A 13,427-nucleotide genomic window follows, 5' to 3' on the forward strand; every position below is an offset into this window, starting at 1 on the left:
ATTATACTAAATATAAAACGTTTATGCTTGTCGTATTTCTTTATGAAACCCAGACTTATTATGGATAAGGGACAAGCAAAACCCAAAAGCAGTAAAGTTGAAAATAACACTGAGTGAATGTAACGGATAGATTTTGCCGGAACTAACTTGCTACTGCAAACAGGCGTCTGGATAGCACTGGCGACTGTGACATGGGTTGGGCTCAGTTCAGCCCCCCTGGGGGGCTTCTTCCCTGTAGTTGGCCCTGCTCTCTCCCCACTGTGTATGAATCACATCGAAACCTTTGCTCCCTCGCAGCATGCCTTGAGCACTTATTTAGGTGTCAAATATACCTCTCTTCTTTTATCATTAGCCCATGAATTCAAGCTGTACACTTTTTAAATAACATTCTCTGTCTTACAGTTTCATGGTGTGAAAATCTTAAATTAGTAAGTAGTTTAGTCTTAATGATATAAATGTTTCTTATTTGTAAATTATCACTGCAAAAGAGAATTTTAACTTGTGAACCAACAAAATCAGAATGAATGCACTGACGAGACAATTGTGGATGAAGGCCGTCATGTTAACATAGGACAACGCCAGCCTGTGTAGCCAGGCATATTAATGAACCCACTAAAATAAGTATTTTGAGTTTACTTCAGATGATGGATGCCAAATGTAATCACAAAACACAAATTCTAGAGCACTAAAATCACTTGTCAATACTTACTTGTTAAGCAGACATCCAGATAATTCTTAATATATTTGTGTCATTTTTTACATTATCATCAAGTTAAAAAAAATTTTGAAGAACTCAGTTTTCCGAGAATATATCTAAGCACCCTCAGATATCTGAGGTCCTCAATTTGAAGAAACACTAATGTATTGGGAAAAAAATACTAAATCTTGAAGACCTGGGTATAAGCCACTATATTGTTGTAAACTCTGGCAAGCCACTTAATCACGCCAGGCATTAAGTTCCTGGGTTATGCCCACCTTCAAGGCCTGGTTTGCTAGACTTCAGAGTTCATGCTCTCTTCTTTATTTAATCAAAAGGGCTTTGAAATTCCAGAATCCTGTGTTGGGCTTATAGTTCAATCAGGAAGCACTTTGGGAGGCCGAGGCGGGTGGATCACGAGGTCAAGAAGTCGAGACCATCCTGGTCAACATGGTGAAACCCCATCTCTACTAAAAATACAAAAAATTAGCTGGGCATGGTGGCACGTGCCTGTAATCCCAGCTACTCAGGAGGCTGAGGTAGGAGAATTGCCTGAACCCAGGAGACGGAGGTTGCGGTGAGCCGAGATCACGCCATTGCACTCCAGCCTGGGTAACAAGAGTGAAACTCCGTCTCAAAAAAGAAAAAAAACAATGGGGTCCTGGCAAGAAAGTGTTTGTTATGTGCCGGTGGGTCTATCAGGAGGAATCACATTATTCTGTAAGAAACACTGATTATAAAGACCTCATTTTCTTTCATTATAGATTCTGATTCCCAGCATAGCCACGAAGTGATGCCTCTCCTCTATCCTCTCTTTGTCTACCTCCATCTCAACCTGGTCCAGAACAGTCCGAAGAGCACAGTGGAAAGTTTTTACAGCCGCTTCCATGGAATGTTTCTGCAGAACGCTAGCCAGAAGGATGTCATTGAGCAGCTACAGACCACTCAAACCATCCAGGACATCCTGTCTAACTTCAAGCTTCGAGCATTCCTAGATAACAAGTACGTGGTCCGTCTCCAAGAAGACAGCTACAACTACCTTATCCGCTACCTCCAAAGTGACAACAATACTGCCCTGTGCAGAGTCCTCACCTTACATATTCATCTTGACGTGCAGCCTGCCAAGAGAACAGACTACCAGCTGTATGCCAGTGGCAGCTCCTCCCGCAGTGAGAACAACGGCTTGGAGCCCCCTGACATGCCCAGCCCTATTCTACAGAATGAGGCTGCCCTGGAGGTCTTACAGGAGAGCATTAAGCGCGTCAAAGATGGGCCTCCCTCCCTCACTACCATCTGCTTCTATGCCTTCTATAACACAGAGCAGCTGTTGAACACTGCAGAAATCTCCCCCGATAGCAAACTACTTGCCGCTGGGTTTGACAACTCCTGTATAAAACTTTGGAGTTTACGATCCAAGAAGTTAAAATCAGAGCCCCATCAAGTAGACGTGTCCCGCATCCATTTGGCTTGTGATATTCTGGAGGAGGAGGTATGAATACCATTTTTTTATTATCTGCACCTGCTTTACTAATTTGCTTAGAATGTCCTTACCAAACATGATGTATCTTGGAATGGACTTCCTAGTTTTCCTCATCATATAAAGCCAGACTAATGCCATGTAACCTGTAGCCATTGAATTCCTGCACATGCCTAACCTAAGACATAAAAACAATTTTTAGCAACATTAACATTATTAGTGAATGGTCAGTATTTATACTATATGAAATGTGGATAACAACACTAAGCCTAATGAAAGACCTTTAGCTAATATTTTTAGCTGAGATTTGCAGTAAATATGCACTTACGTGTGTGCACATTTACTCAGTTATAAATAATCAGAAGTAGGATTACTAAGTCGAAGGGCCTGCATTGTAACCTGTAATGAATATCACTTTCCCCACAGAAGTTGTGCCATTTCAGTCTCAGCAGCAGTAGTGAGAACACTGGCGTCCCTGCACCCTCACTACACTGGATGGTATTAGCTTTCTGAGGCTAGTGCATATCCTGTGGCTTGAAGTACCCCAGGGTTTCCCAGACCCCACTTTGAGAAGTAACACAGGAAGTAGAGTTGCCAGCTCCCTCCGTCAGTCAGTTTTCAGTCTGGTTTGGTTTGTAACCATTTAGGACAGTCACTGAAAAGGGCAGGCACAGCTTGGGTTTCAGGTCACCAAAAATCACTACCTTAGAAAAAAATGTGGGCCAAGGAAGATAGAAATTAAACTTCACAGAGTTAACTTGTCTTCAGAGTGTTCCTGCAAAAGCTGTGGGCCAAAATATTTTTGTCTTATCACCACTGAAATTCAGGTAGCTCTGCCTCACGTTACTTTGGATGGAAAATTCTTTACACAGTGTTGAAAAATTAAGGAGCAAAAAAGAAAAATCACTCATTAAATTACAGTTAATGATAAGGATATCAAAAATATTTGGTACACTAAAGCCATTGTTTTCCTGTTCCTGTGAGTCCGCTTCCAGTTAGGATAGCCTTTGAATTTTTTATTCTTGCAACTGAGACAGCATAATTGAAGGATTTCCTTATGATGAGTAAAGAGTCTAGATTCCCATGTAGAAGCTTTAATTTCTAGAATTTTATAGTATTCTCCAAAATATTTTTTTATTACATTTGTATTTCAATTTTCAAACTTCTCTTTTCTTTGGAGACAGTTCTCTTTTTGGGAGTTGTTCTGATAAAACTGAGGAATACTGCCTGCATTTGCTCTTAATTTTCTGTAAATACAAAAAAAGTATTTATACTGACCTTATTAGCTTTGATGATACAGATTGTGGAGATTATTCTGGGTATTAAAAATTAATATTAAGGAAGATAGCATTATGACATCTTAGTAGACCAAAATAAAACATTTTAAGACTCTGGCCACTACTGAAAACTAGCTCTGTGACTTGTCCTATGTATATTTCTGGATATCAGAAGTGTATCTGAAGACTCAGAACTGAGGAACAGCATGAGGAATTCCAGGAACTGAAAGAAATTAAGTATAGCTGGATTTAGGAGAGGGACTAAGACAGGAAGTGATGCAGTGACACTGTCTTATATGAGCAATTATGGCAGCCAGACCAGGGTAGTGGCAGTGGAAAAGAAGATGAGGACTAAGAAGAGCTTAGTTATTAGATGACTGTAGGGGAGAGGGAGAGGAAGCACCAAGGGTGACATTTGTGTCTCAAGCTTGAACAGTTGGATGTCCATCAAGAAGACAGCAAAAGACGTCATCGGAATGGTGGTTTTGTTTAAGCATTTCTGGCTTTCCATCGTTCATATTGAAAGTACTGTAGATGCTAGCTAGCCTCTGCCTTTTTTTAAGAATAAACTTTTTTAAACTTAGGAACTAAAGCTGAGATTTTCCTATTCTGTTGTTGAGGGGCTTCCTGCCTGAGATTTCTGCATACCTGCCCATCTTGTCACAGCAATTTGGGAAGTTTTCTTTTTCGTTTCTGCTCAATGAGCATTTGAGGGGAAAGCCAGGCATAAATTAGTTACAATAGTTGGTGTTTAATGTTTCTCCAGTGAAAATTTGGACTTTTCTTTTTCCTTATAGAATGCATAATTAAAACTGAGACTATTATTTTGAAATGAAATATAGAATATTTTTTTAAAAATAAAAGATTCTAAAGCAGGAGCCACAGACTCACATACCTATAGAAGCCAAGCTGGTAAAAGCAAATGGTGAAGCTACAGAGATTAATGAGATGATAGGAAGTACAAAATCACTATGGAAGTCAAATTAAAAAGCCAGCTTGCACTCTCTGCTTTAATCTTTTTGAAGCAATAACTATTACATAAATCAGTGAATACAACATTTCGACAGTATTTGAAATGGTGTTCACACCCAGCAATTCTACTTCTAGACATATATCCATGAGAACTAAAAACGTGCACACAGGCACTTTTACATGAATATTCATGGAAGCATTATTCACAATAGCCAAAAAGTGGAAACAGTCCAAATGTCCATCAAGATGAGTGAATAAATAAAATGTAGTGTATGCATGCAGTGGAATATTATTTGGCCATAAAAAGAAATTAAGCACTGATTCAGGCTATAACATGGATGAACTTGAAAACTTTATGCTATATGAAAGAAGCTAGCCATAAAAGGTCACATACTGTTATTGCTTCTATAGGAAATATCCAGATAGGCACGTCCATAGAGACAGACAGGAGAGGAGTGGTTGCCAGGGGCTGGGCAAGGAGAATGAGAGTGACCGCTAATGGGTGTGGCATTTCGTTGTGAGGTAATGAAAATGTTCTATATTAGATAGTGGTGATCATTGCACAACTCTGTAAATGCACTAAAAAAATCATTGAATTGTACACTTTGAAAGAATTAGTTACATAGTATGTAATTATATCTCAGTTTAAGAAAAAACAGAAAAACAGTAACCAAAATCTTCTATGTAAGCATAAAATTTTCTGTGTTAATTATGCCAATAAAACTGAATTCACAGCACTGTCCTATAGCTTCTATTGTCGCCCACTCGAAGATCATCTAGGTTAAGCTTTGGAAAAGTGTTAAGTGGCATAGCAGTCGCTTGCTTTTCACCTCGGCATGAGCAGCCCTCCTCCTGTTTCAGACACTGAGGTGAAGAGTGACACCTTCATTCTCCATCTTTTGTTCTATATGAAATGGAGATAGAAATGATATCCAACTTTTACCCCTGTTGATTGATACCTATGTATTTTTAATATTTGAGCAACATGGCAAAACCACAGAGATACCAAACCAAGGATCTGCTCCTTTCTTTTCAGCTATGTGTATGCAGCTACCTCCATCACTACCAGCACCCTCCCCCTTAACTCAGTAAAACAGCTGTGTGCAATTTCATTTATATGTCTGCTGGTTCCCCCGCAATCTGGTCTTCCTTAGGCTTGAAAAGTAAAGAAGACAGTATTAGCAATACTCAATTCTATAAACGATGTATAAAATTTTCATTTGGATTAAGGCTATTCAATAGGAATATAATGTGAGCCATAAAGTAATTTAAATTTTTCTAGTAGCTGCATCTAAAAAGGTTAAAAAATTGTTAAAATTAATTTTAATGATGTTTCATTCAAACTAATTTGAACAAATTATCATTACAGCATGTAAGCAATATAAAAAATTATTCATGAAATCTGTTACATACATCTCTTTCGGTCTTAATTTTTAGAAATCTGATGTGTATTTCACACAAATAGCACATGTCGATTCATGCTAGCCAGTATCCAACTTTTCTGTTCTAGTTCGGGCTACTGTCATCTCTCACATAGATAGCAGTGTTTCACCTGCTTCCAAGTCTAACCCAAATAGTCTAACTTCACAAGTCCAGCCAAATTGAATGTCTTCCTGTTCCACCAACAGCTAATTAGAGAATAGATGGAGGCTAAATTTCATACCCCAAGAAAGGACCCCTGGTCTGGGGGAAACGTGAGTGTGAGCTCTGAGGTACTTGGAGCCTCCCCGTCCAGTCTAGGAGCAGACAACTATAAGAAATCTGAGGTTTTAGGGCCCCCATAGTCCAGAGCAGGGGCAGCAAACTACAGCACAAAGGTGCATGAGATGATACTTGATTCCATGTTTATTTTTCTTACTCTTTAAATTTCTATTTCATTTATGTTTCATAATGTATATAAGATTTATTATTACATGAATATGCTTTATAAATTAAACATTTCTATTTGGGATGCATACCCAATTACTGTGGGGTATTCAGGCTAAATTGTAGGGTTTGGTATCATCCTGTCGGCAGGAGAGAGAAGAGAGAACCCATGGGGCTAGGCCCTTGTGAATCAGCTGCTTGACTGCGCTGAGGCCCGTGTGGGACTGGTTGAGTCACACAGAGAATGTGGCTAGGTTATTTTAAGCTGTGGTCCTGGCAGAGGGCTGACAGTGATAGCCAGCAGGAATGTTCTGGTTTCTCCATTCCTTGGTCTGCAGAGTCAGCCAGGCACGTTTCCACCAGCCCGGGGCAATCATCAAGATCCCTGGGGAGTGCCAGCTGCACTCCCAGGTCATACACCTCTCTGCAACTGTGATACCTTCACCACTGAGGAGGTAAAGGGCCACCTCCTCAGCTTCCTGTTCCAAATGAAGATCACTTACACCTCAGAGATAGTAACATGTCCTTTCACAGTTAACTTTCAAAGGATCTTTGTTTAATTCATCTGGTGTCATTTTTGTTCCCACAGTCCTTATATAAACTTTCTGGTGTAAAGCAGTGAGTCATTCGTGAAATTTTAAAGTGTTGCTGTAACTTCTTTGGAAAGGAAAATTATTAATATTCTTGGTAGCACTCAGTAGAACCTTAAGCTCCCAAATACTTATGTATTTTTAATGTTGAGTGTTTGGAATGGCCATTTTGAATATTCATCAACATAAGTGTTTATTATCTCTCAACTCTTCCTTAAATATGTACACATTGGAAGCATTCATTTTATTTTGAATTTAATCATTTTCAAGTAGGAAAAAAAAGGGTGCCCTTTTCTTATACAAGAACCTAAGGCTGCTGCAATGAACCAACAAAGCTGACTGGTTCAGGAATCTTCATCATGCTCCTTTATTCTAGTGTTTAATTAAAACTCATTTTAGTTGATGAATTCCGGGACAGAGACAGCTATAGATTTGAGGAGTTTATCTATGAGGGAATAAAGGGAAATGAATTTTGAAAACAGATGGTATGCTTGTGGGGAAGGGACCAGGAAAGGGACTCTTTGAGTATCATTAGTTTGCTGTCTTTTCTGTCCTCACACACAGGAAATTATTTCAAAGAATCACATGAATCACTTGGCTTTGCTTAAAGCACTTCTGAATCCATGTCTTGTTTTGTTACTTTGGGGGAAATGTTTTTTGAGATCCTCCAGAAAGTCACTTTAAAAACTTCATTCTTATTTATTTTGAGACACCAAGCAGTTTGTGAGTTTGTAGCTGGTCACCAGGCAGGGGGATGATGTGATTTACTAGTAACTGTACCTTTGTAGCTTACTATTAATTCTTAAATATCCAGGTTTTATTTTGGCTAAACTCCTCTGATAATTCTGGGTTTTGTTTGTTCATGTTTGTTTTTGTTTTGGGTTTTTTTTGTTGTTTTTTTTTTTTTTTTTGACACAGGGTCTCACTCTGTCCCCCAGGCTGAAATGCAGTGGTGCCATCACAGTTCACTGCAGCCTCCACTTCCCAGGTTCAAGTGACCCTCCTACCTTAGCCTCCCAAGTTTCAGGGACCACAGGCTTGTGCCACCATGCCCAGCTGATTTTTTCAGTTTTTTTAATAAAGAGTCTCCCTATGTTGCCCAGGCTGGTCTCCAACTCCTGGGTTCCAATGATTTTCCTGCTTTGGCCTCCCAAAGTGTTGGGATTACAGGGTGAGCCACCATGCCTGAACCAGTAGTTGTGTGTCCATCTTGAAATGATACCACATCTGCCTTTATGTGTTGCTGCCTCCATCATTAACCCTATCGTGGGGGCAAGGAACATGTCAGGACTTAACAAAAATATTGTCAGTTAAATGAAGTAAAAACAGAAGTATGGCTTATAAAGCAGCTAAAACTGACGGATAAGGCAATGCCTGTAGAACAGAAGAATCTGAGAGCCTCACATAAATTGAAAAGTAACTTTTCAAATGGCTTGCATCAGAATTAACCATATAAGCTATCCTCAACCGAAGGGTAAGGTCCACAGTCATTACTCTGTAATGGCCTTGCATTTCCATATCTTTTAATCTGATATAGTCTGAGCTGCAAGGTGAATTTAAGGAGAGCAATTTGTAAGTTGTAAGAGACTTTATATTCAGTTATGAGTTATCTTCCTGGGGTAGTGTTTAAGGGCAAGCCACTGTCATTTGCTGGATAGATGCTACTTCCCTAGCAGTCTCCGTTTTCTACTTTTTTTTCTTCCTGGATTTGTTTTTCTTGTCAGAACACTGAACATTTTTTTCTTGTGTTTCTTTTCCCACCCCACCCTGATGTTCCCAGGATGATGAGGATGATAACGCAGGCACAGAGATGAAGATACTTCGGGGACACTGCGGACCAGTATACAGCACGAGGTTCCTCGCGGACAGCTCAGGGTTGCTCTCTTGTTCTGAAGACATGTCCATCAGATACTGGGATCTGGGGAGTTTCACCAACACTGTGTTGTACCAAGGACATGCCTATCCCGTGTGGGATCTGGACATCAGTCCATATAGCCTGTACTTCGCCAGTGGGTCCCACGACCGCACCGCCAGGCTGTGGTCATTTGATCGGACGTACCCACTGAGGATATATGCAGGACACCTGGCAGATGTGGACTGTGTCAAATTCCACCCTAATTCAAACTACTTAGCTACGGGCTCAACCGACAAGACCGTCCGGCTGTGGAGTGCTCAGCAGGGGAACTCGGTGAGGCTTTTCACAGGCCACCGTGGCCCCGTGCTTTCTCTTGCCTTTTCTCCTAACGGTAAGTACTTGGCGTCTGCTGGCGAGGACCAGCGGTTGAAGCTGTGGGACTTGGCCTCTGGGACCCTTTATAAAGAGCTGAGAGGCCACACAGACAATATCACCAGCCTCACCTTCAGTCCAGACAGCGGCTTGATTGCCTCTGCCTCCATGGACAACTCAGTGCGCGTCTGGGACATCAGGAATACTTACTGCAGTGCACCTGCCGACGGCTCCTCCAGTGAGCTCGTGGGTGTGTACACCGGGCAGATGAGCAACGTCTTGAGCGTGCAGTTCATGGCCTGTAACCTTCTTCTGGTGACTGGAATTACACAAGAAAATCAGGAACATTAATTTTTTATCTTTGGAATGGACTGGGGTAGCGGTGGAAAGCCTCCAGTTGCAGTCCTTCAATGAGCTAAGATTGAATCACTGACTGACTGTGAAAGAGCCCCCTTCTCCCCTCTTTCCTGGGCCCTCATTCCGGGCAGGTCCCCCTTCACTCAGCACCCCACTATCGAAGGCCAGGGTTGGGGAGGGGGACAGAAGCCAGGCAATGATGAGTGATCAAGAATTAGGGTGCCCTGGAGGTCACTCACAAGTTCTCATGGAGCCCCTGCCGTGACTTCATGCATGTGAGCGCCTTCCTGTCTCTGTCTCCTTTTCCCCATCTGACCAGGGCTGGGTTTGGTTAGAGGGCGGCTGTAGATCACCCTCAGGAGAAGTGGCACCACCAGGGTCACGCGTGGTCCAGCCCTTGGGTGGGAGGAAAGGCTTTGTTGGCGGAGGGATGTGGGGCGGGAACAAGGAAAGGGGAGGGGACAATCCTGGCAAATAGTCTTTCCTTTTCCGTAATTACAGAGAACCAGGATTTTTTTAATTATTGTTATTATAATTATAATTATTATTATTATTGAGAAGAGGAAACCTAGCACTGGCAGAGGAAAACTTCTCTGCTTTTATCTTTCAGGTTTGACTCCTGGCACTGGCTTTGATACTTGGAATTTTGAGGTTCAGGGAATTCAGAGAATTTGGTAGCACAGTGTACTGGGAGAAAGGGAAATTTCGGGTGACAGATTGATCACCCTGGTTGACATGTTTCCGGAAGTGGGTGGGTGGGTTTGACCGAGAACATTTTGGGCTCCTGCAGTGATGGTGGGAAAGAAAAATTCTTTCCATGGCTGCACTTCTCTTAATAATTCTCTCCCCTCAAAAGAAAGATTATGATAAAGAATAATTTGAAGTAATAAGTAACAAGATAGAATTAGAAAACTGTTGAGTTTCCGAATGACCATTCAGAGGTGCGGCTTTTTCCACGTCGCTTCCTCCTGAGATGAACTGCTCCCACGTCCCGCACTGCAATACCAGTCTAATGAACACTCTGTGAAATGTAAGTATGTGCACACGCATATCAAACTATGCTCTGAGGATAAAGCAAGTTCTAATTTGTGGAAAAAGGATTAAATATTTCTGTTTTCTGAAAAGAGTTATTTTGTATTTTGTTTTCTATTAAAATGTATTTAGTTTCAAAAAAAAAAAGTGTTGGCATCTCATTTCAACTCTGAGGACAGGCAGGTGGGTATTCTGTCCTGGGATGGTGTGCCTCTCACCTCTCATCAGGGCAATAATGTGTCGGTGACCTAGGCCACACTATCCCCAATGAAGGTAGATTTTTACCTGTTCTTTGGTTCTGTTTAGCTTACTTTGAATCATGATTCCCCTTAGTATTCACTTGGATTATTGATGGCATTTAATGTTTGTACATCCAAGATTGATAGTTGCTGACTGGAGACAACATATATTTCATCATCTAGAGTCATTTGATGAGATCCTACTTCCCACTTCCTTTGAAACCCCACTATAAAATCTCCAAGGGGCACAAGAGCTGGGCTGTTTAATAAACTCAAACTATGAGATTCCAGATAAAGCAATTCCAGATAATTCACTTTACTTTGATTCAGTGAAAGTAAAGTGAACCTCAAAACAATTTTCTTGGCCAGGTGCAGTGGCTCACACCTGTAATCCCAGCACTTTGGGAGGCCAAGGCGGGCAGATCACCCAAGATCAGGAGTTGGAGACCAGCCTGGCCGGCATGGCGAAACCTTGTCTCTACTAAAAACACAGAAATTAGCTGGGCGTGGTGGGAGGCGTCTATGGAGGCTGAGGCAAGGAGAATCATTGAAACCAGGAGGCGGAGGTTGTAGTGAGCTGAGATCGTGCCACTGCACTCCAACCTGGGCAAAAAAACAGCAAAAGTCTGTCTCAAAAAAAGAAAAAAATAACATAATCCTCTGACAGGGACACCAAGAATCATTAGGAAATTAAGTAGGAAGACTAGACTTCTATGCCAGTTTTTTTTTTTTTACTTGACCCTACAATGCTGATTAATCAAAAATGTTTCTTATTTATAAAATCCATATATTTGAGACACTGGAAGAAGGGACCTTTGGTAGTAGCCTGATGGCATCGCCTTCCATGTGTTCTGCAAGGAAAGCCTGGTGTTCAAATGTGTTCTGATCTGTAATAAGCAAACTCTCAGGTGAGATGCTGCAGTATATTACCAGAAACAACAAAATCTCTAAGTTGGATTGAAGTGAAAGTATATTACTGACAGGATGATTTGAAAAGGTTTTGTGTGTGTTTGTGGGTTAGTGCAGAATCTCCATTAAACACAAACTGTGTGAGATGAGTCTTCACCAGTCATGTCCATACCTTGTAATCTAACTTCAAGTTCTTAATGAGCATAATTGGCTTTGCGTTTTTTTGAAGAAACTAATTTTAATGTGAGATAATTTGACTTTGTAGACTGACCATCAGAATTCTCCCAAGGTCTTAAAAGTATTAAGAGGGGTGTATGCTTGTGTCTGTGTCCACTCGAGTGCTTGAGAGTGCAGTCACACTAGAGATTGCACTCTTCTAAGGGAAGGCCTGCAGGACTTGGAATAGCACCATTTTGTAGGTGACATACTTAATGCGCAGAAATGCTCTGTTAGTCGTCTCGATACGTCTTGGAATAGTCATTTGTCTTGAATATGCTCCACAGATTCAGTATCCTTAGGTTCTGGCAGGAGGGTATAGGTATAGAGATTAAAAAAAAATTTTTAAAAAACCTCCAAAAAAGAAATACAGATATTTAATAAGCATATAGGTAGTACTTACAATGGGCCAGAAACTGCTCCAAAAGGTTTATGAAAATTAACTTATCTCGGCAACCTTCTGCGGGGAGTATATTTTTGTCCCTATTTCACAGATGAGGAGTCAGAGGTGCTGATGGGTTAAGTCACTTGCCAGGGGCACACCTGGTCATCGAGGAGGCCAGATTTTAACCTGGACATTCTGGCTGCGGAGCTCCTGCTCTTATACCTACTCTGTTTTCTCCCTTCATTCCTGCAGTACCAGGTAAAGACTGAACTGGAGTTAGGAATAACCAAATGTTACCGGCCAAATTTACAAGACTCTTGCTTCCCTCTGCCCAGTAAACTAGCAGCAACAAGCAGGATCAGGACCTGGCAGTAGGAACAGACCTAAACAATATATGGCTAAAAGAAATGAGCCCGGACGAGGTGGCTCACACCTGTAATCCCAGCACTTTGGGAGCAGAGGCGGGCGGATCACCTGAGATCAGGAATTCCAGACCAGCCTGGCCAACATGGTGATACCCCATCTCTACTAATAATAGAAAATTAGCTGGGCATGGTGATGCATGCCTGTAATTCCAGCTACTAGGGAGGCTGAGGCAGGAGAATGACTGGAACCCTGGAGGTGGAGGTTGTAGTGAGCCAAGATCATGCCACTGCATTCTAGCCTGGGCAACAGAGGGAGACTCTGTCTCAGGAAACAGGAAAAGAAAGAAACTTCAGAATGTTCTGTTATTGTGAACCACAATGATAAATCTCTGAAGTGTGTATAAGGTGGGGAAGTGTTTAACCAGCTGAACAACAATGATAAAGCTCTGAAATGTGTATAAGGTAAGGAAGGCAGTTTAACCATGGTGGCTCATGCCTATAATCCCAGCACTTTGGGAAGCCAGGGCGGGATTACTTGAGCCCAGGAGTTCAAGACCAGCCTGGAAAACATATTGAGACCCTTTTTTTTTTTTTTAAGAGATGGGGTCTTCGTGTGTTGCCCAGGCTGGTGTGCAGTGGCTATTCACAGGATCAATCCCACTACTGATCAGCATGGGAGTTTTGACCTGCTCCATTTCTGACCTGGGCCGCTTCACCCCACCTTAGGCAACCCTGGTGGTCCCCTGCTCCCGGAAGGTCCCTATATTGATGCTGAACTTAGTGCAGACACCTGATCAGCATAGCACACTTCAGCCCAG

At 41.7% G+C, this 13,427-nt stretch overlaps 1 protein-coding gene across 3 annotated transcripts in view; it reads left to right on the forward strand.

Moving 5' to 3' along the window:
• The window catches only part of TAF5L (TATA-box binding protein associated factor 5 like), a 32,718-nt gene extending 22,076 nt beyond the window's left edge, over nt 1-10,642 (forward strand). For 2 of the 3 annotated variants that reach the window (XM_035281372.3, XM_008985288.5), the window contains exons 4-5: nt 1,462-2,186; nt 8,660-10,642. In XM_035281372.3, coding sequence (XP_035137263.1) covers nt 1,462-2,186; nt 8,660-9,457 — 1,523 coding nt within the window. In that variant the 3' untranslated portion in view covers nt 9,458-10,642. Of the gene's footprint in view, nt 1-1,461; nt 2,193-8,659 lie in introns of those variants that run through there. The other variant, XM_035281374.3, reaches the window with a different exon arrangement.
• Nucleotides 10,643-13,427: the final 2,785 nt, after the last annotated feature.

The sequence above is a fragment of the Callithrix jacchus genome, chromosome 19, assembly GCF_049354715.1.
Source record: "Callithrix jacchus isolate 240 chromosome 19, calJac240_pri, whole genome shotgun sequence".
In the NCBI taxonomy this organism is placed as follows: Eukaryota; Metazoa; Chordata; class Mammalia; order Primates; family Cebidae; genus Callithrix; species Callithrix jacchus.